We start from the raw sequence: 26,464 nt of genomic DNA, 5'->3' as shown, positions 1-26,464 counted from the left end.
ACCTCTTGCACATCCTTCCATAACTTTGGACCTGGGAAATTACGGAACCGTTTGTATTGGTAAGCAGTCCTGGAAAGGACATGAGTTACTGGAATAGTCTTTAAAGGAACACTGAAACAACAATTTTTAATTAGATGGTGGTTTTTTGTTTCACTGAGTTGTAAACCTGAAGTGGCTGTCCCCGAGCAGAGTGCCTCTCCGTGCAGCATTATTCAGCTGTTTCTCAGCTGCTGCTGGCTACTCTGCCATGCTACAGCAATTTCTCTCCCTCTCTGGCCATCATCTTCCTATCGCTTTAGGTCACCAACGAGCGTGTGATTCCAGTAATGCAGCAGCCTTACGGGAGCGCTTAATAAATAACAAGATGCAGTGGGGGCAAGTAGGAGGATCACCCACGGCGGCAGCCTCCTGCTCTGGCAGAGCGACTTGGCCAGATAGCTCAGACTTGGGAACTGCAGCCAAATGATCCCTTGTCACGGAGTGCGTGGGTCCTCTCCAGGTTAATGTTCCATGGCTCTCCTCTTCCCCAGCCCTGGAGTTAAATACTGCCTTGAGCCACAGGGGGAAATGGATACGGTTGGTTAACACTTTGAAAATGCCTTGAGAGCTGCAGAGGAATGCTGTGATAATGGCTGCTGATCATGGAAGTCTCTGTTGATGCTGCGAAGAATATTTATTCGTATTGTGAATCCTTTGCTTATAATTAATTAGCATTGCATTGCAGGCTGGGAAGACTTACGTACCAGAATCTACTGTGCTTCTTTCTCATATCCTCCCTCTGGCTCAGAACCTCTCCTCTTGTGTCTCTTACTTTGATGGCAAGCAGGTCAGGGCAGGAAATGTTGAACTTGGACAGTCCAAAACTGTTTAAGATGGAGACGGGGAGACAAATGTGGGAACACCAGTGCAGCGGGGACTCCTGCAACAACGGGGTTTGCATCAAAATCAGTATCTGTCTGGGCTGTGAAAGGTGGTGCGTGCATTTGGTCCTTCTCGGCAAGCCAGGCCAACCAGCACGTGCTTCACGGTGCTCGGAGGACCTGGTTGTAATCTGCCTTGCACCTGGTTTTACAACAAGGTGGTCGTTACTGGGATCACAGCTCTGATTTATTCTGGTTTGAGAGGGATTGAGAAGGAAGCCTAGATCCTTCCAGGGATCCTGCCAGGTTAGGTTAGACCTAAGACTTTTGAAACAAAACTTTTTAAGGTATGTAGCCTGGGTAATCAGTCAAAATACCCTGGAAAATGCAGGAAGGACAGACACAAACAGCTTGCTTCGGGATGTAAACAGCACAAGCACTGCAGTCCTGTGTAGGAGAGCCAGGGCGTGAGTCTGACCGTGAACATAAGGAGAATTGGATTATTGTGTTGATCTTGGCCAACAAAGAGATTTGCAAAAGGAAACATAGTCCTCAGGAAAAAGTAAATTTTGTTGGAAGTCCATTTTTAATGGAACTTTTGTTGGAAGAGTCCATTTTTAATATTAAAGTGTTGCCCTGAAAGGACGGAGTTTGGAGCCAGATTTTAGCTGCTGTGGGTTGGCAAAGCTCAGTTTGCCCGGGTGGTTCTGAGATGACCTGCACCGCTAAGGCTGTGGGTTGCCATCTGTGGCTGGGCTGTATCCCTTTCTTTCCCTCTTCCCAGAAAGAGGTGTTTAAACCCAAGCTTGTGATTGCATGAGCATCTTATTTCTGCCTTTCCTGTGTGTCTACAGGTACGTTGGTGAGCTGATATCCGATTCCGAGGCAGATGTCCGTGAAGAGGACTCCTACCTCTTTGACCTTGACAACAAGGTACTGTATCTGAAGGTATCTAATGAGACAAACCCAAGGTCTTGCTTCTCCAAATGAGCAGAGAGAATATTTGTCTCCGTCTTCATGTACAGCATGATCTGAAAGCCTGCAAAGAGGAGGACTGCATCCTCGCTGCATTTTAGTCAAAATATAGTGTGTTTGAGGTAAGGCTTAGGGCTTGTTAAAATGGTAACAGGACCCAGCAGCGCTGGGCCGCTGCGGTACGTGCTGCCCTCACCAGTTTAGATGCAAGATGCTCTTCTGTCACAACCATTTGGGCATCCTGAGTTCAGTTGTTCAGTTCCTGATACTCAGGTGTGTATATGCAGGCTTGCAGCTGTGTTGATTGGCAGCTCTGTAAGTTCTTCATAAAAAGATGAGCTGGAAGACTGAAAAAAACCCTGTTCACTTATAAAGGAATCCATCAGATACCCTGGCAGGGACTTGAGGCTTGTTCTGCTGGTAGTTATCCTGCACTGCTCTGCGGAGGGCTGTCTCAGAGCAGAAATCTTGCTTTGAAAAGTGCGATCTAAAGCTTTTGAGCAAGGCCATCACTTCAGACTTTCCTTGGGGAAGGAGAAGAGGAGAGAGGTGAGCTGGGGACTCAGAGGAGTGGGGTGGCTTCCAAGGAAAGCTGTAAAACAGTCTCTGTCTTGTTTCTGTCATCAGCTAGTGACAAAGAAGCTTTGGGTTGGTTTTTTTTTCCTTTTCTTTTTTGTTTTAAAGTAACAGATATTCAACAACTGCAAAAAGGCAAGTAACGTGTCTTGTAGTCAGTCTGAAAACAGAGGGGTCAAACTGTAATTAAGAAGTTGAAAAGCAGCAGGGACTTCAACCTGGTTTGTACATTTAGTGATGCAAATTATTAAGGCTGTGAACCCCAACCCTGGGAGGGACAGCCTTGGGGTCCTGGTGTGTCTCGAAGGAGCGGCCTGGATGGGCTTGTGCTGTAGTGAAAGCCAATGGTGGGGACGTCATTTTTGCTGTCCCTGTACCTTGTCACTCAAGGCCACGTGCGTGGTGAATCGTTCGGTGTGCCAGGTCCTGCAGTCACATTCCATCCCGTGTCTGAAAGGGGGCGAACATCGAACAGCCAAAACTTAACTGCCATTGCTGGGTTTCCAGGAGGAAGACATAGCACAACAGATGCTCTCTGGGCTTCCACTGGTTAAAGGGATAGTTTTCTTGTCTCTGTACTGGAGAACTGGAAAAAACACGCTATTTCTGGGAAAGACGAGGTTGAGTTTTAGCTGCTGTGGTTGCTTTCTGCTCGTGTTAAGCCACCTCTTTCCCACGTGCAGGCCCATCCTCTGCAATCCTTGCTCACGTGCTTGGCCCTGCTGTGCTCCATCGAGGAGAGGCAGCGGTCAGGGCTGCACGCTGCTGCATCCGTGTGAGCCCTGCCTGCCTGCAGGCAAGAAGGGCTTTCTCCGGGCTTCCTCCCTTCTAAGAAACCCTGGTGCCTTCCCACTCTTGAGACGGAGACTCGTCTACCCTAGAGCAGGAAACTCTAGAGCAGGTTCATGGTTCCTCCTCTTCCTCTCTACTTGTCACCCTGTGACTCTTACGTTCCCAATGCCCTTGCAGCAAGGTGGGAAGCAGTTTGCTTTGGGACTTGTCCTCCTCAGCAGCTTCACAGGGAGGCTGCTGCTTGTGTTGGTCAAGGCAGCAGGCTCCTTTCTCAAGAGACACATCTTGACTTGCATGGTGGAGAGCTCAGACCTTTCCAGATAGTCACTAGATGTGGCAGTGGGTGGTGATGTCCTCATTTCCATGGCATTTCCATGGCTGAAAGTGAGGGGGTGATGGGAATTACTTACAATTGAAATGGGAGCTGGTGACACTGTGTGTGGTATGGGCCCATGTGGGGTGATGCCCCCCCCCAGCTGTTGGGACATCTTCCCTGGGCTCCTGCACCAGTCGGGCGGTGTGAGCTGGCACAGCTCATCCATTAACGATTGCAAGGTGCTTGCCCAAAAGGGAGTTTGCGCACCGCTAATGGATCCTTTTGCTTTTGGCCTCTTTGCAACTGAAATTAGCTTCTGTAATTAAAGTCTCTGCTTTGCACAGTCATTCTCTGCTGGAATAAAGAAGCCCTGAGGGGGGATCTTTTATTTTCAAGGAAAACAAAATATTACTGCTCTCTGGGCTCTCTGGAAAGGGAATTTCTGTGTTCTCACTTTCACTTTTATCTGCAAAGCCCTGCATTTTCTCGAGGCTCTGGCTTTGTGTTTCCTAGCCGTCATGTTCAATTAGAGGACAGAACAGATGCCTGTTCCCCTAGCCAGTGGCTTTTACCCGTAAGGTGTCTGCACCAAACATTGATCCCGCTGTGCCAAACTGGTGCTTTAGCAGAGCAGGGCTGGGGAGAGCTGATGTGCCATCCGGTGTCAGGGGCGTTTTAAAAGGTCTTTGGGCTTGTGGGGGCAGAGTGCCATGCAGAAAACTGTATTTTCAGAGTACTGTTGAATATAAAAGTGTGTGTGTTTAGTCCTTTTAAACCCACAGCGGGTGTCCTGCCCTGGTGGTGGTTCTTCTTGAAGCTCTCCAGAGTTTTAGTGCAATGACCAATAGTTGGGTCATTGGGTTTTTTTTAAACAAGTAGCAGTGATAATACTAAACCCAACCTCATCTAATGAAAGACGCAACATTTCTCCTCTAGGATGGAGAGGTGTACTGCATAGATGCCCGTTTCTATGGCAACATCAGCCGCTTTATCAACCACCTCTGCGAGCCAAACCTCATCCCAGTGCGAGTCTTCATGTCGCATCAGGACCTCCGCTTTCCCAGGATCGCTTTCTTCAGCACGAGGCATATAGAAGCTGGAGAAGAAATTGGGTAGGTGCTGTCCCCAGGGCTGCCCTTCCCGCGGGGAGCCACCGCCTCGCTTGGGGAAGGGCTGGGTGGAGAGGGACAAAAGCTCTGCTGCTCCTGAGCTGGTTCCCTCCATCCCTTTGCTCTCCGGGATGCGTCCCCAGGGTCTCCCAGGGATCCCGCAAACGTGCTCCATCCCCTGAAGCTTTGCAAAAACCCAAATTGTGGCAGCACTAAGGACTGCTGACCCCGGCGTCTTGCGCTGCTGCACGGCCCCTTTTGCTCCTGAATGCTTCTGCTTTGCAGTGACCCCGTCTCTGTCTCTCTCTTGCAGCTTTGACTACGGAGACAGGTTCTGGGACATCAAAGGCAAATACTTCAGCTGTCAGTGCGGTTCACCCAAGTGCAAACACTCGAGCTCAGCGCTGGCCCAGCGGCAGGCGAGCACCTCGTCCCAGGACACGCAGGAAAATGGGCTCCCCGACACCAGCTCTGCCACGGCAGCCGGCCCCTTTTGAGGCTCCGCTCCCCAGAGACTGACTTGTTTTAACCCTATAGATTCACATACTGTCTGAATTTCCATTTAAAGAGAAAAAAAAAGAAAAAAAAAAAAAAACCCGCTCAAGGAAAGCCAAGGGTTTGTGACATGTAGGGCTGTGCCACCGACTGTTACTTGAGGAATAAGTAAAAGCAAATCCCGCCTCCGTGATGTTGTTCTCCCCTCCCCAGTCCTGGAAAGCTGCTGGTTTTCACAGTTGCGTGTGGAGGGGTGGCTGTTGCGTTTTTTTTCCATGCGAGCTGTCCTGGCCTCCGTCTCTTAATGTGCTAAGTGTTGTCAGAGCCAAGGGAGAGCCGCCCGTCCTCCGACTATTGTTAATTGAATGGATCGCTCATGCCAAGTCATCTCCAGTTCACTTGTAATAAACTTTGAATACTTGATGGGACTTTCTTTCTAAAAGCCGGGGGGAGCGGGGAGGGAGAGGGAGGTGCTGGCATTTGGGTTTGCTTGGCACAGCCCCGGGGCAGGTTCTGCTGGTTGGTTTTTGTTGGTTTGTTTGGTTTTTTTGGTTGTGTGTTTTTTTTTTTTTCTTTTTTTAATCATGAATTTCTCCCACATCTCGCAGGACGTTGCGGTGGGACCTTTCCCTAGGAGCTAGAGGGCATTTCTAACAAATACCCTCCTTGTTACCAAATCCACCGGCTTTTTTCTCTTCTGCTGAGAAGAAACCCACAGTCCTTGCAATCCCTTTGCTCCCTGGCTCTCTCCCGAGCCGACCAGAGATGCTTCCCCTAAGACCCCGTCCCTCCCGGGCTTTCTCCGTTACAAACCAGCTCTCGTCGCGCCGCTTGGCCGTGTTACTGTCTCAGTGTTCAGTTCATCCGTGGAAGGATTTCCCTCGCCCCGTCGCATTAGCCGTTTTTAGAGAGGGAAGGTTGAAGGGGATTGTACAAGACACTAACTTCTTAAGAAAATCAGTCTTTCTTTTTTTAAAAATAAAGCGAATGATATATATATTATAGAGAACCTCGACTCGCGTCCGCCGGCTGGGGCAAACAGCAGACAGGACATGTTGCAGCGAGAAGATCCCAGATGCCACCAGCTCGTCTGTTCCCATCACTTTTCTCAACGCTGGGCACCTTCAATTAATTTTTAAGCCACACGCTATGAGGTTTGAATAATAAACTGATTTATTTTTTACCATTACTGAAACATTGGGGACTAGCATTAAAAGGAAAAAAAAAAAAAAAACACGGAAAAAAAAAAAACCAAAACAACAACAAAAAGAAACCACAAAACAAAACGGTGCTGATTCTGGTGTGATTTTTGCTCACCACGTGAATATAAACTATCAATTGTATAAAAAGAACAAAGTGATTTTAGTATAAAAATGCAGGAAAAAACACAAAACTTTTTTTAAATTGTTAGTATTGTAGTGTGAATAAATTTGCCATCACCTTTTGTGTGGTGGCTGGGCAGGTCATTATCTTAATTTTTTTTTTTTTTGCATATATCTTTAAATACTGTAATTAGTGCAGTAACAGTTTTTTTTGTTCATCTCTTCTAGAACATTCATAATGCCGTCATGTTTATTATTATTATTTTTTTTTCTGTTAATGTTTTTGACAGTTTTAAAGGAGCAGTCTTTTGGCTCTGATCATTTTCTTGTTCTGTTTTCAATGAAATCAATAAAAAAAGAAAAAAAAAAAAGTGCTTTAAAAGGAGTTTGGCCTTTTTGTCTGCCGGGCTGGTGGGGCCGGCACCGTGCGGGGCTGGGGTGGAGGGGGCTGGCGCTGGCACCTCTCATCCTTGGGCTTAAAAGGAAAATTAAGAAAGAAAAAAAAACCAACCCTGCATACTTTCAAGCAAGGAAAAAGCAGCCTGACTCTTTGCTCTTTGTTCACGAGGGGTTTGGGTTTGGTTTCTAAATTTCCTATGATCCCTCAGTCTTAAAGGCATCCTGGTGGGGAGCCGGGGCTCGCCGCGGGGTGGGCAGCGCTGGCCCAGCGCTGTGCAGGGCTGCGCCCAGGCTTCGAGGGACCCCTGGTGCCTCCCCAGCCCCTGCGTGGAGGCAACTAAATACAATTAAATTTAAAAGGCAAGGCCGAGGAAAGGGGCGAGGGAGAGAATCTCCCACTGCCGAGCAAAGCCCGGGGACGTTCGCGATCATGGGAGGAGGCGGCGGGGAGAATCAGCAAGGCTCTGCGGGTTTTTGGCTGGGCCAGCAGCTCTGGCTGGGGCAGGGGCTGGGTTTGGGGGCTGCTGCGGGGTGCAAGTCCCGGGGAAGCGGTGCCGGGGCGTCCCCCTGCACCCCGGGGTGCCGGGTGGGGGCTGCCGAGGCTGCGTGACTAAGCACAGGCACCCTCGCCGTCAGCCCGCCGTGTCGGGAAAATAAGCAGCTCTCTGAGTCACTGCCAGTCGATAGCTCATAAAAATATTCATAAACGGTAGGAAAAGCCCGGCCTGATGCCAGCCGGGGATGGGAGGAGCGGGGAGGCCTTCGGCCACGGCCTCACACCACCTCTCGCCCACCTGGCAGGAGCCTTCGTTGCCCGCGGAGCCCCGGAGATGCCCTCGTCATCCTCAGTCACAAGTCAGGCGGCTTGAGGGCAGTAGGTCAATAAAATACAATGTCTTTAGGTTGGGTTTGTTTGGTGAGAAATGATGGGGTTTCCCGCTGGAATTGCAAAGGTTCCATTAGGAATAGCCAGAGCTGTCGGGGAAAGCAAGCAGGACCCTCGAAGACACCCACGTGCCCTCTCATGTCGAGACCATTTAACTACAGGCTAATGCTAATTATAATAATACATTCCAATATTGTATAATTAAACATTATAATGAAAATAATATGCTTTAATTGAAGGTGAGAAGTGGAAAACCCCCAGAGAAATCTAATCCCTGAATGTAACTTTCCCAAAATCAGTTATTTTCCTGGGGTTGACGTGGGAGACGCCCGTCTTTCGGCGGTGTGTGGAGTCACACGATGCTGGTCCCGGGTGCGGAGAGGATTTGCACCCGACGGAGATGGGCGGAGGTTGAACATTGCGCGTAGTCACAGGTAACCCCCAGCGCCATTGGGCGATGCCTTTGCTTTTCTGTGCAAGTAACTGCAAACTAAATACACACATTTAATGCCCCACCACATTTCCACGGGTGAGGATGAGCCAGAGAAGGGCACTGCAGCTTGTTGGGGGCAGCAGCTTGTTGAGTTGCTTCATTTCAAAGGATGCAACAATTTTCATGTTAATATTTTGCCCTGAAGCTAAGCTGCTCTGTCGCTAATTGATGGCTCCTTACGAACCGCCGGTGCCAAGCCTTCGCTGTGCACACCCCGGGCTGCCGAGGAGGTGTCTGTAGCTCTGATTTTGCTTTTGTTTGTGAGAGAGATTTCTTTTCTTTTAATGCAGCAAAAGCATCTGCTCAGGGCTTTGCTCTCGAGCAGCCGGTAGTCGCTTTGCTCGTGGCAGTTACCAGCACGGGAGGATTTCTTTTTCTTTTCAGCCACCGCCAAGCGAGACGCGAGGCCTTGTAGCCACCCTGTGCGGGGCTGGGAGCCTCCCCTTGGCTCTGCTGAAGATGCAAAGAAACCTTCAATCATTTATCGGCCTTTTTCTGGGGATTTTGGCACTTGGCGTGTGGTGCTTTAGGATGTCCCCATGGTCACGCAGCCACCCCAGGGAGCGGGACCGGGGCTGGATGCTGGATTTGGGTGCTGAGCTCAGGCGGGGCATGGGGCTGAGCTGTGGGGGGATCTTGTGCATCCCGCAGCATCCCACCCTCGCCCAGGTGGCTGGGAGGAGGGTGACAGGGCAAACCCCCTGATTTCACAGAGCTAAAGGAGACACCGCTCTCCTTCCACGTGTGGGACATCCCTGCTCCCCTTCTTTTTCCTACTGGGTCCCCCCAGTGAAGGCTGGGGACCCCCAGGCCAAGGTGGGGGTGCGCAGAGGGTCTGCACCGAGCTGGGTCCTGTGCACAGCGCTGGCTCTGCGGGACAGGGTGCAACGGCCCTTTTTGGGTGCTGCGCTGCACTCACAACTCGGGGCGCGTGGGGGGATGTGTTAATTCACTACAGGAGTGGGGCTGGGCAATTTGGGGTGTCTTGTCAGGGGGCCAGGCTGTGGCGCTGAGCCGGGCTCCTTCATGCACACCTCCCTCCTGCACCCCGCTGCTGCTGGACATCAGGCCCCCTATAGCTATAGGGGAGCATCGCACAGGGGCCGGTCACCTGCTCTGGGGCCAGCGGACGGGACGTGGATGGATCAAGTCCAGCTGCATGGGATCACACAGCATTTCCCCATGCAAACCCCCTGCGCACCGAGCAGGTCGCGGAGCCGGCGAGCTCGTGCTCGCTCCTCTCTCTGGGGGCTGCTGGGCACGGGGCAGGGGGTGTGTTAGAAAGGCACCGTCCATCGCCCTGCAGCTGAACTGGCCCAGTGAAGCCATAAAATTACCCTGAAATACTGGAGCTGATCTGGCTTCTCCTCTTTATAGACTCCATCTCCCTCTTCGTCCTGCAGCGCTGATCTCCCTCGCTGAGGAAATGTGAGCAAGGGCGATGGTTATCCTGCAGCCCGAGAGCGGCAGGTAAGAGTTATAAAATCTCTATAAATGTACGATTTCACCCCACGTCTCATTCCTGAGCCTTTGCCAGAGCTGGAAGAAATATTAGTTTATCTCACCGATAGCACAGAATATTCCCTCGTCTGCCGAAAGAGCTCCCTTATCGCCTTTTTAATTTCCTTTCTAGTGCTATGGGGCAGGATGAAAAGCCATGGGTGCTATTACCGTTGGCAGGGAAAGGCCTTGATGATCTGGCTGCCGACTATGAGAGCCTCGCATCAGGCTGAGGTTCAAGCTGAAAGCCTGCAGGCAGGATGGGAGCGATGAAGCAGGCGAGGGGAGAGGTGGTGATGCTGGGGGAAGGTCGGGCTCAGCCCCCTGTCCCTTCCCCAGGCAATAGCACTAACGGAGTAAAGGACCAGAAAAAGCAAACACTACTTAACGCTGCCTGTGAGCAGAGGTGCGATGCTGCCATTTTAATTGCGAGGCAGAGGTTGAACAAGGTCAGCCTCCCACCTGAGTCTTCCTGCCCGACGCTGCCTTTTAATTTCTGTTGAACTGATGTGAGAGTCATTAAAGAAGCCTCGGCACTTGAGGACTGCATTAAGCAGCTGTTGGGGCTCCCACTTTGCTGGTGGTGCTGGGTGAAAGACATGGCGGGATGATGTCTTGCTGGATGTGCCTGCATGCTGTGGAAGGTGGCAGCGCCCGTCAGCCCGGCTGGGGAACGGCAACGTGGTGCCAAGGGAAAGCAAAGTCCCCAGCCCTGTGCCAAGAAGCAGGCGGTGCAATCTGCTGCTCCTGCCCAGGATGTGGCTCACGCCGCCGAGACCTGGCCCCAGCTACCGAGGGCTTCGTACCCAGCCTGGCGAGCCTTGCTTCTCCGAGAGCTCGGGCAGAGCCGAACCCTCGGGTTACCTCTGCTCTGACTGCAGCATCAAAGGGACCTCAGCAGCCCTTGCAGCAAGGAAATACCCCTGTGCCTGCAAAATTTGTATTTATAATGAATCAATGCCCCCCAGCCCCTCTGGGATGGGTGGGGAAGTGGAAGGAAGGAAACTCAAGCAATGAGAGAGTCCCGACTGCGTTACACCCTGCTCAGCACATGCTCAGCACTAGCAAAGGTGGCCAAAATGCTTGGGGTTTGTTAAGCAGCTCTTTGCCATCCTTTCTCTTGGAGGCCTGAAGGGTTTGCAGGTACCTAAGATGAAGGCCCAGGCCCAGGCCCAGGCCCTGGCCCAGGCCCTGGCCCTGGCCCTGGCCCTAGACCTGCTGGGACCTGGGGGTTTATGCCCCAAGGCTGCCAATGCTGTTATTAAGCTGTCACCACCTGATGCTTGGCTGGGATTAAATTCATCATTACAGCAAACTTCCCCAGCTGACCTGGTAGGATCAGGGCATCAGCGCAGTAAGCCAAGACTTTGTTTAAATACTTGGAGCTCTGCTATCTAACAAGAATGACAAGAGATTACATTAGGAAAAGGGCTGGCTATTTTAAGAGGGATCCATTTGCCAGCTTTCCTGGCTGCAGAAGTCTTTAATACGGCTGCAGGAATAGAAAGTGTTGGACGCATACGGATCCTACGCGCCCAGTTAACTACTGAGGGTGGGTTTGCAAATGGCATAAAATGCCTCTAAGCCCAGGCGGAGCCGAGTGAATTTCAGGCTGAGTTAATTTTAAGGACGTGGCTGGGAGCAGGGCAGGGACAGGGAGCTGTGGGGACATCAAAGGAACTACAGCTGCATTTTGCATTTGGGATGTTCTTCCCTTCCTCGGAGAAAGGGTGAGCGTTACCAGTTGACACTCTTTACAGGCAAATTAATTCCCATCCTATGCTGCTGCTGCCCTTCCAGGGGATGCTTTAAAACACCAGTGCTGGGTTAAAACACCTGACCTGGGCTCTGCTGTATGAGTGCAGGCTCAGGGGGATGCTCTGTAGCTAAATAAGCAAGACTAGAGGTAAGATGAGATTTGTGGTGTTGATAAGGTGAAAAATATGAAGATTTTGGGGCTAGAAGTCCTCTTTGGTGGGGGGTTGCTTACTGCGTTGTGCTCATCCCTTGAGGGCCCAGGAAGGTGGGTGTCTGGAGCTCACTGTGTTGAGGATGTAAAGCACCTGATTATTGATAGCTTCCCTTGTCCTCTGAAGGAGCCTCCATCTGTGTTTTCAGAGCGAGATTGATTTAAATGGTGATGTATTTGTCTGTGATTTGTAATGAGGTTAAAAAAAATCAGCAATCCTTGTTTGAAAAGCAGAACAACATGCAAGAAATCATTGAGGATTTTCTTCCTTCTTTCAGAAAATATAGTGGCAATGAAATAGCAGTGATGGATAAATAATAAAAGCCTTCTGTGTGGCTCACTTGTAGGAGATAAAGTATAAAGCCCCACTGATGCAAGGCTCAGGGTGGGCAAAAAATATTCCACCTGAGCAACAGCAATTAGTGCACTTGGCTTTGTCTTTGTTGTGCTCTGTAAATATAACTCTGAACAGCAAATAAGCAGATAAGCTTTACCCAGACATAATAAGACGAATATCCCTTTCTTCTGCCTCTGCTGGGAAGAGAATTTCTCTCTAGTCGTGCAGCTGTTGGAGGAAAATAGCTGGAATAAATTGCTTGGGAATTTGTGAACAGCAAACATGGCCCGCAACATTAGCAAAATGACTGTATAAATGAGTAAAAAAGGATTGGGGGGAATATTCTCATTTATGTAATGAACATCCCTTCGACACAGACTCGGGTTGGAAGAAGTTCAGGAACTTTTGTGGCACGAAAGCATTTTGTTTTGCTGACGATCGTCTGCGTTTTCCCTCCTGCTGTGGCAGGGAGCTGCTTTTCTGCCCACGGTGCAAATCTCCCGGAGCAGCCACAGCTCTTCTGGGGAGAGTGGGTCGAGTCAGGTACCCGACAGCATGCTGGAGCTGTAGACCTCGGGGAGGAGGAAGAGCGGGAGTTGATGACTCAGTGGACAGATACGTGATGCTCAGGATCAGCACCCGTGTGCACAGGGACTGGAGCAGGGAAGTGCCAAGCTGCTGGCTGTTAAATGGGAGGCAAAAATGGGTTCAGGCAACTTTGTGCTGATGTACTTTGTGCCTAAGCTATCCCTGCATTTCATTTGGGTATAAATCCTCTCTTGAACTCAAATGTTGCTAAATTGCTCAGCTATGAGACATAAATGTGCCCTGCTCCGCCCCAGGGTTGGTTGCATTTGGTGGTGGATGAGCAATCCCCGGCCTTGCCTCTTACTCACCCCATACGAAGGCTTTTTATGTTTTAAGGAGTTTGCACATTTGAAGTAGTGGCATGGATCCTCCTACCCATCCCTCTATGCACTGCCTCTTCTCAGTAGCTGGAAGATATCTCTTTGCCTCAGTTTCCCAACAGTAAAATGGGAATAAAACTTCCTAGTGGATTGTGTGGTCCTTTGTGCTCCTGACTCGCCTACGGGCATTTGAAAACCTCACCCCAAGTCATTAACAACTAATGAGGGTGCAGGTCTGCTGGGTCCTGTACGTGCCTGTGAGAGGAGACCCTCCTGCTCTCCTACGAAGACAAATAGAATAGAAAACCAAACTTGCAAAGACGTTGGTGGAGATAGAGTCTGGTTTGATATTGGTTTTTAAGAGGACCAAGCTTCTTCTGTAAAACTAGTCTGGAAAACATACTCCATTGTTTGGGCAGATATATATTTTTAGGTAATTTATTTTGCTGTGAAAGTACTATTGCAAACTTCATTAACCTATTGCAGAGAAGGGAAGAGAATACCAAGTGACCTCCATCCTTGTCTCTCCATGCAATGTATCTGCTGGTAAAGGTGGCGTTAAACCCACAGGCTGGGTGTGCTCTGAATTCAGTGGTGTGGCTGCGTGTTTCTCCGTGATCATCAGCAGCTTCCCATGCTGCTGTGCTGGGCACCTCCCAGGACACAGAGACCTCCCGGTACGGCTCTCGCGTAGCAAGAGACCCAGCAGCACAGCGGCTGCTATTACAGACAAGCAACCTCCCCGAATACAGTGAGCTCAGCTTCGGGGCACGATACTTTAAATGGTTTCTCTGTGCAAAGTTTCGGTTTTATGCAGACTGATGCATCTCAGTTTGTGAGGGTTGTGTTTCTGTATGCCTGGAAGGTGACCATCCCTGCGCCGTCGCTGGGAGCTGCTTGCTGGCATTGCAGCTCTGTTTCTTGGAAAAGCGCTCGCCAGACCCTCTGCTGTTGCGTGAAGGTGCTGTTTGCTGCCTCTGCGCTTGCCCTGACTGTGTGGAAACCTCCCCGTGGGTAAAAATGCACATTGTTTCGGATGGTGCCTGCATCTCAAGGTCTACTGGCCTATGCAAAATAATTTTTTTCCAGTTATTTGCAGTGTCTCCATAATTCTTCATAAATTGCATGCAGAATCAAGTGAGACAAGGGATGTGTGGCTTGGTTAACAGATTTCCCTGGCCTTCCAGCATGGGAAGGAAGGTGGAGCTGCCCGAGGGGAGCTCCTGGTGCTGAGCCTTCCTTCAGCCGTGCTGCCTGCGTGATCCCGGTGTCATCACAGCCCCATGGACCTGGACCGAAGGACACCTGCTTCTGTGGTGCCTGGCTCCTGCTGATGCTGGGCAGAGGATGGGGACAGAAAAGGGGTCGCTGGGAGCTGCTGCCTCCCCGAGCCGCAGGGGAGGCGATCGGCCAGACCTGAAATGTTACATTTCTCTAGAACAACAGTTTTGCTGCATATTGGATTCTGTTAAAGGAATTCAATTTAGGAGACATTATGCCAGGGAGAGGAGGAGAAGGGCAAAACATTATGGCTAAATAATTTCAATTAACCATTCCAGACCTTTCTTGCTAATTCAGTTGAAATAAGTGCTGCCTGGTCTACAGATCTGCAGAACTGAGAGCCTTTCACAGCATCAGCGAATGCAGCTTCGGCGACATCTACGATGACTTCTTCCAGCTGAGGGCTGTGCCTAAGGACATGCTGTTTTGGTGTTATTGAGCCTTATTTCTTGAAGCAAAACAGAGAAAGAAATATATGGACTCTGAAATAGAGTGCAGATACCTCTTCTGCAGTCAGTCCTTGCTGCCACTTAACTTGGCACATATTACAATTTTCAAGCTAATTCTTAAATCAATGTAAACATCCAAGTACTGCCTAGAACCAGGCAAATTATCTAACTCAATTCTGCTTTGGAAAAATAACCCAGATCCAAATGTCAAGCTTTACCAGAAGTCTTTGGTGATCAACCGTGTTTTTGAAAGCTGGCAGGTATTCAAGCTAGAGAAAGTTAAATTAACTGTTCAGATTATTGATTATTCTTCATTGACCTTTTAAGTAGTTGTCCTTGGTATTAAGAGACCAACGTGTCAGGCTGCTTTCCTTACCCAACTGCTCTTCAGGCTGATTCCCAGATTTGGATGACAGAAATATTTACTCATGGTTGTGAGTGCTAGGAATTCCTGGGATTTCAGCTCAAAATCAAAGGGAGCTCAAACACATGGAGGTTGGGAAGTGCAGTAAAGCCCTGACCAACCTGTCTGGGCTTTAAACCCACCATATCTCTGCCAGCTCTAATTTCTGCAGGGAACATCTTCCCTGAGCTTCCCAGCCAATTCTCATTCCTTCAGTCCCCTTCTTTGACATCCTAAAAAAATGACAATGAAGAGTTGAGAAATAGCTTTTTTTCCCCCCAAATATTTACATGCCTCTCCTATTCACTTGTCTAAATATGTCTTCCCTCCAGTTGTTTTCCTTTCGTGTGTGAAATCTTAATTTTGATTATGAATTCTTTGGGTCAAAGACCATGTGGTTGTGTAAGTTCATGAACTGCGTGGTTACTGATGCGAATAACCTCAGAGGATGCAGTATAAACTCTCAGATCTTTCAGTGCCTTTCTTTTCTAGCATCGTGGAAAATGCTGGTTTTCTGCTTGCTCTCCTCGATCTATCGTCTTTCTACTCTTTTCCATTTTTCCATATTTTCCTTCTCTAACCTGAATTTGTCTCACTCCTCACACTGGTGAGGCTTTCTCCCATATTTGCTTATGGAGGGGGGAAACAAAAAAATTTTGATTTTCCTCTTAGCAGGAAAAGCAGCTCCCACACAGGGTGACCTGACCTTGTGCTGCTCAGACTCTGCTGGGGCTCAGTGTTTAAGGACAAACTCTTGCTACTGTTTAACAACAACAACAAAAAGGATCAGCGTGTGGCATTGGCTCTAGGGATTTTGCTTTTCTGACCCCTCCAGCTCTCATCACCTACCCCATGCTAGATGTGCGAGGTTACCCAGAAGATGGGTTTCTTTACGGGCTGTGCAGAGTTTTTTCTCCTTCTCTTTCAAAAGTAGCAGAGCTCTTGATGTTGGTTCATGCATCTTAGCTCTGCTGGAGAGACTCAGCCCTGGAAGCTGTCAAGGAGGCTCTTTTATGAGCACTTTAAAGCAAAAAATGAAGCTGGTGCCTGAAGAGTAGATAGGACTAATGAAGCTGTTTTATCTTTGCCATTTGTATGTATACAGGGTGGGAGTAAAGGGAATCCTACAGAGTGTAGCAAACACATGTAGGGCAAAGCAGTTAATAGGATGAAAATGAAATCAATACCCAGGACTTAATTAAGAAGCTGTTTTTATTCACGTCCCAGGAGAAAGGCCCCCCAGATCAGAGATGCCAACCACTTGCTGGATTGCAGTCTTGCACAGGCTGTGTCCTGCAGGCCACTGACAACCCAGCAGCCTTATTAAATGTTGTTTTCAGCTGTGTCCTCAGTAGGTATCAAGAGGAGAAGGCAGTGAGGGAAGAAATGAGGATGCACTCTAATGGTCCTCCAGCTTTGGGAGCTGCTGCTCAGAGTTGCACGGATATTTGGGGTTAGTCTGTGCAAACCCCAAACTGCCATACGTGTTTTTTGCAGGCTTCGTGCAGGGAGAGGGTCACCCTCTGAGCGAGGAGAGGGTTTATAGGGCTCCAAGGTGGGATGAGGAGGGAACACCAAGAGTGCATAACACTTCTCTTGGAAAGTATTGAGCTCCTTTGCTTTTATGCCACTTGCAAAGCAAAATAATCTTGATGTGTTTATTTCTCAGCAAAGTGAAAAATGCAGTTGTTCCCAAGAGCTAATCCTTTATTAAACTGTCTGAAATAGGAACAGTAAAGACCTCAGTAAAGAGAAATATTCTAAACAGTGAACTGGGCTGCTCAGTTATTGTGTGTTATTGGATGTTTTAGGACTAAAGCAAACAACCAATTTCTGATTAAAATATTGATTTTTTGTCTTGGTTGCATATAAAATGAACGGGGCACTTGGAAAGGTTGGAAAATGGATTGATGAAGACCATGCCTGGCAGCGTGAGCGTGGTGCTGGACCTGGTGCTTGCAGGCTGACTTGGCAGAGGAGACTGATCGAGCTGGGAGTAAACTGAAGAGAAGAGCAGAGCTGTATGCAGCTACCCTGCGGGCCTGTTCCTCCATCCTGGCAGGGAGGCGAGACCCCGAAGTGGGCAAAATAGTCATGCTCCTTTCAGATTTTCCTTTCCCAGATAGTGTAAATCAGTTGCAGTGAGGCTTGCTGATTTATACGTGATTTGTTTCGCTTGTAACTTCCCCCCCGTTCGTGCCCTCTGCTGCTGTTAGTATCTGAGCAGAAAGCCAGGCTTTTATTAACATGCCTCCAGGCTCTCCTTGCTTTTGAGAACCAGCTTTTCTACAAGGTGTACTGTTCCTTTGCATGTTTTTTGGACAGAAGCATCAACCTGTGTGGTTAACCTGCTCAAGTGATGTGGCCCACTCTTCCTCCCCAGAAATGGCTGGCGGTCCTGCCCCTGCTGTGGCCAGGAGGGTAGTTCAATGGGAGTCATCTGGGCTGTCGTCCCCTCCAACTCTACTGCCCACGATGGCTAGGGGGCTATTTAGAGCAGGTAGTGGTCCTGGCAGCTTTGTGAGCACAAGGATGTACCATGCCCCTTTGTTCCCACTTAGCTCAGGCCACAAAAACAAGCAATGACCGTGTCAGGGATGCCCTGAAGCCACTGCCACAACCCTGCTGCCCATACAGGAGGTACCATCAACCTTGCTCCGCTCAAATACCCAACGAGTCAATCCTGCTCCCACAGTAGCTCCTGTTGTTCTTAACTGTGTCCTTATTGCTCAAAAGTGTAAAGCACTCAGCCTACTGCACACCAGCCACTTCTGGCCATCAACTGGCTCCTGGTCCTGGTGGTCTTGGCCTTCAGCCCTCACTGGGCTGCTCTGCAGCTTCAAGCAAATGGCCCCATGGGGATGCAGGGTGGCAACAGTGCTAGGAGCTGAGCTGACCACCCAGCTCACTGGCATTAATGCACATTTCTATTCCACCCAAGTGATGATCCCTCTAATTTTCATGTTCCAGGAGACGATGTCAAACGGATACTGAATACCCCATTCACTGGCAGAGAAACGTGTCCCTCCACTGAATGCCTGTGAGCCGTAATTACTATGTTTAACTTGTAGAGATGCCACTATTTAAAACGCTGGCTGTACATTTGTATTTTGCCAAGGAATAACTTGAATAGCGAACACCATCATTTGACAGGAACGTGGGGACTCGCCCCTTCCCTGGGAGGGTGGGGGAAGAGGCCATTGCATTGCTGCGTGCGTGGAAGAAAACTGACCTGGGGAGAGGAGCAGTCCTCGTTGCATCTAAAGGTCCTGGATTAGTTAACTGAAGAAGCATTTAGAAGAAGCATTTGATCTGATGATCACACAGGCTTCTTAGATGTTAAAGAAAACATCAAACAGCTGGACATCAAAGGCAGACTGCTCAAGCTGGATGGCCTTGCCTCCACCCAGCCTGCCTTCCTCAGCTGGACGTTGAGTACCAGTTGTCCCTGATTTTTGCAGTTTTTCTCTCTCCATGAAAGGTCCAAGTCCTGCAGCAGATTGAGATGGGGTAATTTCCAAGGGGAGAGAGAATGTGGGGTTTGTAATTTTTTTGGTTCAGATCATGAAAGATTTTGTTATTTTAAGACCATAGGCAATTTCTCTGATCCCAGAAAACCAAGCGATGGCACAGGAGTGTTTTCTCTCTAGGAATAATGCAACCATGGCCTTGAATAAAATTTTTTAAAATACATGTGACCTCCCCTTGGATTCCCACAGGTTTTCTTAATGACATTAATTTGTCTTGCAAAAAACTTTAACTGCAGTCAGGGCAAAAAAGACCTGGAGCTCCACATTAGTCTAACTGGTGAGCTCCTGGGGAGGGAAGCAACCAGCAGCACTTGAGGGGCTGTTGTCACCTCTGGGCACTGTGTTGTGTGTTTGGAGATAGGACAGCACCTTCTGGACTGCCCCAGCCTGGAAATAGCAGACATGGTCCCTGTGCAAGTTGGATGGTGCCCATCACTGTCTTTGGTGTCACTGTCACCTTTGGGAACTACAGCACCATCAGCAGGCATGCCCCACCACGCTTTCAGTTGCTCTTAGAAATGAAAAACATGTTGCAGTAAGTTAAGTGCTGACTTCATCGGGAATTGGGTGCCTATTGCTGAGGTGCTTATGAGAATCCCACTGGGCTATAAACACTTTTTGAAACTTTGCCTTAAAGTAATTTTTAAAAATGGAAATGTTTTAGAGATATTTACTGTATGCTTGTTTTCCAGAAGATGGCAATAGGCTTAGGGCTTGTGAAGAGTCGCCAGATACCTTCAAGGCCCCTCTTCTGACTACTGGACTCCACTTGCTGCCAAAACTCAGACAAGAAAGTGGGCCTCCTGGTCCTAAATCTGCTTTGCTTTATTTTATTTATTATTTTAAACCCCTGTTCTTGCCAGTTCTTGCAACGTGAAACTGTTAGCTGCAGTTTCTTCCTCTAATTTGCCACTTTCTGGCATTACTGGGCTTCTTCTGCAGCACTACCCACTGAAAAGCTTGCTCAGCTTTGCTACGTTTAGGGAGTTTCTCTCGTTTATGGGTCAGCCTGTGCAGTTCAGGCACACGCAGCTGTATACAGCGAGGGTTTGAAATACGAACTCTTCAGCTATCTGACTTTCCTTGCAATAAATGTTTGGTTGTGGCATGTGCTCTGTTTGCTGATTAAAATTATTTTCTCGGTAATAGAAGCTCTCAGTGTCTCCTCTAATGTGAGGAGGAATAATTAAGTCCTCTTGGTAATGCAAATAAATAATGCCTTTGGAGAGTCCTGAGTGCATCATAAATCATCAGAGTTGCGTTCCTGAGATGCCACCTCCTTGTGTCCCGATGCTGAATGATTACGGCAGGGTTTTATCCTGTGTTGTATACAGATCACCCGCTGGCACCTAATGCCACCTGTAATGTCACTGCCTGAAGAGTCTGGTGATGCTATGGTGTCCCTGATGCCTGGTTGTGACCTGTTGTTGTTCTATGTAACCCCTTTATAACAGGAACGAAGCATCTCGGGAGTTTTGGCCGTCTCTCCTCCAAATAGCCCCATCATGGAGGGAAGCGCTGCCATCCCTCCACCTGTGCTGAGGTGGAAGCATGCAAGACCTGGCCTGACAGAATCCAGTGCCATGCTATAAACATATGTATATCTACACACACATTTATATTTATATATGTATGGTTTTTAAAATATATAGCTATGTAGATAGCGACATTTGATTTTTGTTTGTTTGTTTGTTTGTTTTGTTGTTGTTAGAGCTTTGGGAGCCCATACCGAACATCTGGGCACATACCAGGTATAAGGGAAGAGACAAGTGCCTAAGGAAGGGATTCCCGAAGGGCAACTGGGGGAAATACTGTGGAGAAAGGTGCAACTTTTCCACTAACTATCCAACAGGACATAGCTGTTGGGTTCTGAAGGGTTTCTATCATACTTATTCCTTGAGTTGTAGCCTGCATGCTCTCTCCTCGAGGCTGGTCTTCTTAGAAGACTTTCTGGGTCAGCCTTTCTGTAACAGAGGTAGTGGTGCCTCTGTTACACAGTAGCCCAGTGATGAGAGCATCAGGAGCTCCTATCAGTGTGCATCACATTGGAAAGGAAGTGCCTGATCCATGACACTTGCTGGTTGTAAGTGTGAGCATGTGGCTTGTTGACTTGCTATTGCAAAGGCTTGGATCGTTTCAGGCATGACCAGAGGTGGGTGTTTAGAGACATAGGAAAATTTTCTGGTGGAAACTTGGAGCCTTAAAGACTTGAGGTGCCCCCAAGGTTAGGGAGCAGCTGGCAGGGGGTTTGCAGCTTTGGGTGGAGATGCTCACCTCACCTCACCAGCAAGGGTCAGAGCAGGTATCCCTGAGCAAGTGGCTTCACCCATGTGCATTTCCAAGAGCTCTCTAATAAGAGCTAGACTTGTTCCTTAAAAATTTTAGAAATGTCTCATTTTGTACATGGACGAAAATCCTCCCATCATCCCTGTGAGTGACTGAATGGACCCACCATGGGGCAAAGTCGCTAGTCTCCTCTTTCAAGAGGAAGCCTCTCTTGTGTAGAGCAGGGGGAACTTGTTGCTTTGGGAGGCTTGGCTGTAAGCTTTTCTGAATGAATGCTAGCAGCTTCCCTCTGCTGAAGCAGACAGGCTTGTTTAGTCTGGCCTGTTTATGGAGTCTGGCATATGAGCATGGAAAGGAGCTGCAGGAGTGGCTCTGTGCTATGCGAGCATCCACCTGTTGTGCAGACCAGCTTCTCACATTGCCTGTCCCCAGGGAAGGAGGAGAAGGATGTCCCGGGTGGTGGTGGGGAAGCTGGACCCCTCTGCAGGGATGAGAGCCCTGGTAGGGCTCTGGCTTTCCTGAGATCAGCATCACAGGAGGAAGAGCTCATGGTGGGCAGTGGGTGCTCTGGTCCTGCCTGCTCCCAGAGCTTGTGGAATCATCAAGGAGTGGTCAAGTATCTGTATAAATATCTGAAGAAGCTGCATGTGCCTGTGCTGAGGACAGAGGGGATGTGTAGCATGGCACTGGCAGCTGCCTAAAATCCAGCACCAGCCCTGAGGCCGTGTCTTGTGCTCCCGAGGGAGCCATAAGCAGAGCTGTCTGTAGAGATGCTCCTGATGCCCAGAAGAGCTGATGTCCTCGGGCTGGGCAGGTGGTTGTAAACCTCCCCCAGCAATTTCCCTTGCAAACCATTAGTATTTCAAAAGTATTGTATAAGCCAGAAACTGCTTAATTTATAAGGCCACCCTGCTGAGTGATAGAGGGTGTGCTGGCTGATGAGCGCAGGGAGAGCCAAAGGCAGAGGTGACAAACAGGGTGATATCCGACCGCAGAGGCGTGGGAAGCCCTCTCCTGCCCGTGGGTGTGGGTCGGTGGTACCCACAGCCCCGCCTGGGATGCGGTGCGGGGTGAGAGGAGTTTCAGTTCTGTCCGTGCTGGAACAGAGGGCGCTGGAGCCCGACAAAAATCCCGAGGCTGCAGCGAGCGGCTGCCAGATCCCCCAGCTCCCGCTGCCACCTGCGCGAGGGCCGAGCGACCCCGTGGGATGGGGAACCCACGCGGTGCTGGTTTAGTGGCCGCTGTCCCACGGCTGCAGGGTGGCTTCTGCAGGATTAATCTGCTCGTTGAGATTTGTGAGTGCAATGGGCAATTTTCCCCCTCGCAAAGGCTGGCTGTCATGGGTGATATCTGTCTCAGCAGTGTGGGGCTGGGCAGGGGAAGAAGCTGAGGCTGTAGGTGAATGGTTTTCTTCTGAGGCAGCTTCCCACCTTCTTCCCAGCAGCTCGGTGCAGTCTGAGGAGCCTAGACCCTCGCTGGGGTTTCTGTCCCTTGGCCACCAGCTCAGGTGCAGCGTGTGCTCCCGTCCCTCCGTGGAAACCCTTGCTCCATCGGGTTTCCAGCCTCCCTTCCTTGGCATCCTGAATTAGCTCCAAGCACCTGGTACTTCTTGCCAAAGGGAGAAGCACCTTGAAATGCTGATGATCACTTGCTTTTGTATTTGGGATGGATGCTAGTTTGTACCTTCTTAACCCCTCTGTGCTGGCTCTATTACCTGAAGAAAGTGTCAGGTTGATGGTTGGACTAGATGATCTTAGAGGTCTTTTCCAACCTTAATGATTCTATAAAATCTTCAGCTTGCTTGTTTACCTCTTTAGTGCAGTAATCTTGGTCCAATGACTTTTTTCCCCCCTGTCCTGTGACCCTGGGGGTTCATTTTCAGGCTTTACCACATTTCTGTTTGGCTGCACACTGTCATCCATCCCTCCCCCCCCGCCATCTTTATGGGGGCTCTGACTCCTTCGCTCCCACATCTGCAGCGAGCAGAAACCTGGCCCCTGTGTGTGCCCTGGGCTGCTGCTGCTCTTGGCAAGGACATGGCACTGCCAGGGATGGGTCTTCCCAGGTGTCCCCCCACTGTCGTGGTCTGTGGGCATCGACCCTGGGGCTGCAGGTGCCGGTGACAGGGGCTCGGAGGCTGCAGGCTTGTGACAAGGAAGAATCATAGCCCTGTTTAGCTCAGCATTTCTCAAGCCAAAGGTGTAGTGGCTTTCTCCTTCCCATTTACGAGGAGCAAGTCCCCATGGGTTTTGCTTTGTCCCCCGTCTGTAGGTGTGACGGGTCTCCTGGGCAATGAGCTAATGTCCCGAGAGGTTTTGCTGGCTTGTAACCCAAATGTTCTCCCACCAGTGAGAGAGAGCAGGCCCCCTGCCCTCCCCCCCTTCATGTAATGTTTGTGCAATGGGGATAAGTGATATGCTTAAAGGATTAACTCCTCCGTTTCCTTAGCCTCTCTTCACTTTACCATGTAAGCCAACAGAGACAGTGCGATAGAGATTGCTGTATCATGTGTGTGACCACAAGAGATTAATTAAACAGTAAGCCCTAATTACTGAGGCTAAGGCTGACCGACTTACTGTGCCTTGTAAAATAGCTGAATACTTAATTTACACTAGAATGTGGACATAACTTTCACCATTAGCTGAATAAACAACGAGCACCCAAGCTAAACAGATTGGTTGCCTAATAGATGTACCATTATAAATGGAGCTATCTCCTGGTGCAGGCGTTTGGCCGCCCTCTGCCTTGCTCAGGCTGGCCAACAGATGCAAAAGAGCATTTTTTTGTACGGGGGAGCTGCTTTGCAATGCACCAACCTGCCTTAAGCCTGGGGGATTCCCTGCCTGTCAATATTATTCAGCTTTCAGGCTGCTTATCAAAGTCGTTGTCATTTGCATTTCACTGCAGGTTGGAAAAAAATGTGGAAGATATTGAAAGGTGTAAAAGAAAACAAAACCCCAACTCCCAGTGCAAGGTGGTGGAAGTAGGGCATCTAGCTCCTATTTCTGCCTTCCAATATCTTCCTTAATAACAATAATAGATTCTGAGAAGTGAAAGTTAATCTGTAGCTCCAGAGCTTTTTATTGTATTTCTCCCTTTCTGTGTGCATTAACCTTTCAGATCTTAGAAGGCTGTGGAGTGTGCATTGCTTTTTTTAATTCCTATTATTCTCGCTTGCTGCATGGTTCCTGATCTGGTCCTAGACAGAGTAACAGCACGTCCACCCATTAACTGTAGCTCATTGAGCACTTCATCAGACCTTCAGTCTATCTCTTAAATTTATGTATTAGGTGGATTGGAGGTCCCGAGTGGGTTTGAAGCTTCGCTGAGCTGAGCACTCTGCAGAGGAAAGAGCATCCCAGGATCATGGAGGTAATAACTGAAACAGGGAAAAGGTAAGCAAAGGATGTCTTGATGCCTGTCTCAAGATGGGGGAAATACAGTGATTTAAAGGCCTTAGGTGTGTCCATGTGCCCAGGATCGTCGAGAGTGCTCGTAGCAAAGCCTTGGTGGACCCCATGTCTCCTGGCTCTGGTTCAGCACTTTGCCAGCAGACAACAGTGCTCAGTGCATGTTGGCCAAAATAACTCCTGCGACTGCAGGGTTTTGGGAAGGGAGGGAAGTTACCACTGCACTGGCTTTGCTTCTGCCTGTGTATTTGATGTGTGGCTGAATGTATCTGCAATCTCATTCAGTTAAAATGAGTTAAATGCCCAACTTTTAAGACAACTCTGTCCACCTTTTCATATGCATTATCTCTTTTATTTTGTGCCATATGAACTGAAGACCCCATATAGGAAACTGATCCTTGTTTTCTGTCATCTGACCACATGTCACTAAACCCTATTCCTTTTCCTAGGTTAAAAGGACCAAAACCATCTTGAAACTGGGAAGACTTGGGATGTGCTGGTGAAAGGATTCAAAGATACTTTGAGGAACATTTCCCTGCAACAATGTTCTGCAAGAGGATGTGATGTGTAAGGCGAGTGCCACTAACGTGGTTCTAGCTTTGCCAGGGTTTCCTAGGTCTGTATTGAAGGACGAAGGTGAACTCTCATTTATTGCAACTGCAGCACTTTAGATACTGTCATTACTCCATATTGCTTCTTTGCTCCATAGTGATGCCTTCTGGGAGATAAGCTTGCACAGACAGCTGTTTCCAGCTATTCCAGAGCAAAGGCTCTTTTTTAGTACATGAAAATACTGTAGAGGTTATCTGTTCCCCCTACACGTCCTCCCTCAGACACGTTGCATACGCAAGTGCCTAATTACTGATGTTGCGTACACAAGTGCCAAATTTTTGCAGATGTTAGGTGCAGAAACACCCATGGAAGCTGCAGGTGTCCAGAAAGCAAACCATCTTCCTTAGTTTTAGAATACGAACTTTCACGGCAACAGCCATCCTACAACTGAGGAAGAAGGCGGCTTTGCAGTGTGTTACTCTCCTTGTGTAATGTTGTTCTTCAGTCCCCAAGTTCTTCAAAACCTTAGAGGACCTTGGGAATCTGGGCCCTCCTACACCTGGTCACTGGGGACCTCAACCCAAAAATTGGCAGCTGTAAACATGGAGCCATTTCCCTGTTTGTTCATTTCTCTGTATTTTCTCTCTTTATGCCTGAATAGTTTCTCTTGCCCATCACTGAGAAGATGACAAGCTCTTGGTCCTTGATCAATCTGTATTCAATAATAATGCTGAAAATAATCCAGGCAAAGTGTGATTCCTTTTGCAGTGTGATTTGACATGCACCTGACGCGCTGGGAGCTTTGCATAATATACAGCAGACGTTTGCAGGGGACAAGTACAGACACTGCTGGGTTTATGTGGAAAGGAACCTGGGAGCAGGCTGTCTTCAACTTGTATTAACCTTTGAGCAAGTGACTGGTGAAATTCCCAAACTTCTCTGACTTTCCTTTGCCAACCCATCTAGCTCCTGATCTGGACCAGTAGAGTCCTGGTGCTCTATCAGTTCTTATGATGCTTCTCGCGCTTCTCACTCTTGGATTTCAAGAGTGATGCTCATGCAGAGCTGAGCCCATACATTACTCTAGTTTGTCTAAAGTCAGATTTGAAAATGAGCTTTGACATTTACATGTTGAGAAGGATCTAGGCAGATTTTTCAGAAGAGCTTAAGCAAAGGACAGACCTGAATCTTAAGGAGGATTAGATGTCTAATCATTTTTGTACCACAGACAGATATGTACTGAAAGACAGGATAAGGCTCACCAAATCTCCCTCTCTGGTGATCAAGTCCTCAGCTGAATTGAGGTCCAAAGCAATGGAAGAGAAGGTGTGAACTTGTTGCCTTTCCCTGCTGGCTAGTCAGTCTTGGAGACCAATGATACAGAAATGACGTTAGAAATGCCAAGGAGAATAAAAATATGAAGCCTGATATAAAAATAGTTAGTACTTTTTATCCGTTATCTTATCACAGTTCCCCTGCCACGAGCACTGGGTGTGTGCAAGCAGGTTGCTTTTCCACAGAGCAAACACTGTTACGGTGTTGCTGGGGCTCAGATGTGGTGCAGTAACACTGTAAGTGGGACACTGGGCACCAAACAGAAGGTTTCTTGTCTGTCT

At 48.8% G+C, this 26,464-nt stretch overlaps 1 protein-coding gene across 14 annotated transcripts in view; it reads left to right on the top strand.

Annotated features, from left to right (window-relative positions):
* Positions 1-6,756, top strand: part of EHMT1 (euchromatic histone lysine methyltransferase 1) — a 124,900-nt gene extending 118,144 nt beyond the window's left edge. For 10 of the 14 annotated variants that reach the window (XM_072882906.1, XM_072882912.1, XM_072882913.1 and 7 more), the window contains 3 exons: positions 1,715-1,793; positions 4,456-4,631; positions 4,942-6,755. In XM_072882906.1, the coding sequence (XP_072739007.1) occupies positions 1,715-1,793; positions 4,456-4,631; positions 4,942-5,125 (439 nt within the window). In that variant the 3' untranslated portion in view covers positions 5,126-6,755. Of the gene's footprint in view, positions 1-1,714; positions 1,794-4,455; positions 4,632-4,941 lie in introns of all 14 variants that reach the window. The other 4 variants (XM_072882917.1, XM_072882914.1, XM_072882915.1 and 1 more) reach the window with 1 other exon arrangement.
* The last annotated feature ends 19,708 nt before the right edge of the window (positions 6,757-26,464 follow it).

Source organism: Ciconia boyciana, chromosome 18 (assembly GCF_034638445.1).
Source record: "Ciconia boyciana chromosome 18, ASM3463844v1, whole genome shotgun sequence".
NCBI classification, from domain to species: Eukaryota; Metazoa; Chordata; class Aves; order Ciconiiformes; family Ciconiidae; genus Ciconia; species Ciconia boyciana.
Note: the sequence above shows the minus strand (reverse complement) of the source record. Positions and strands in the feature narration are given on the sequence as shown.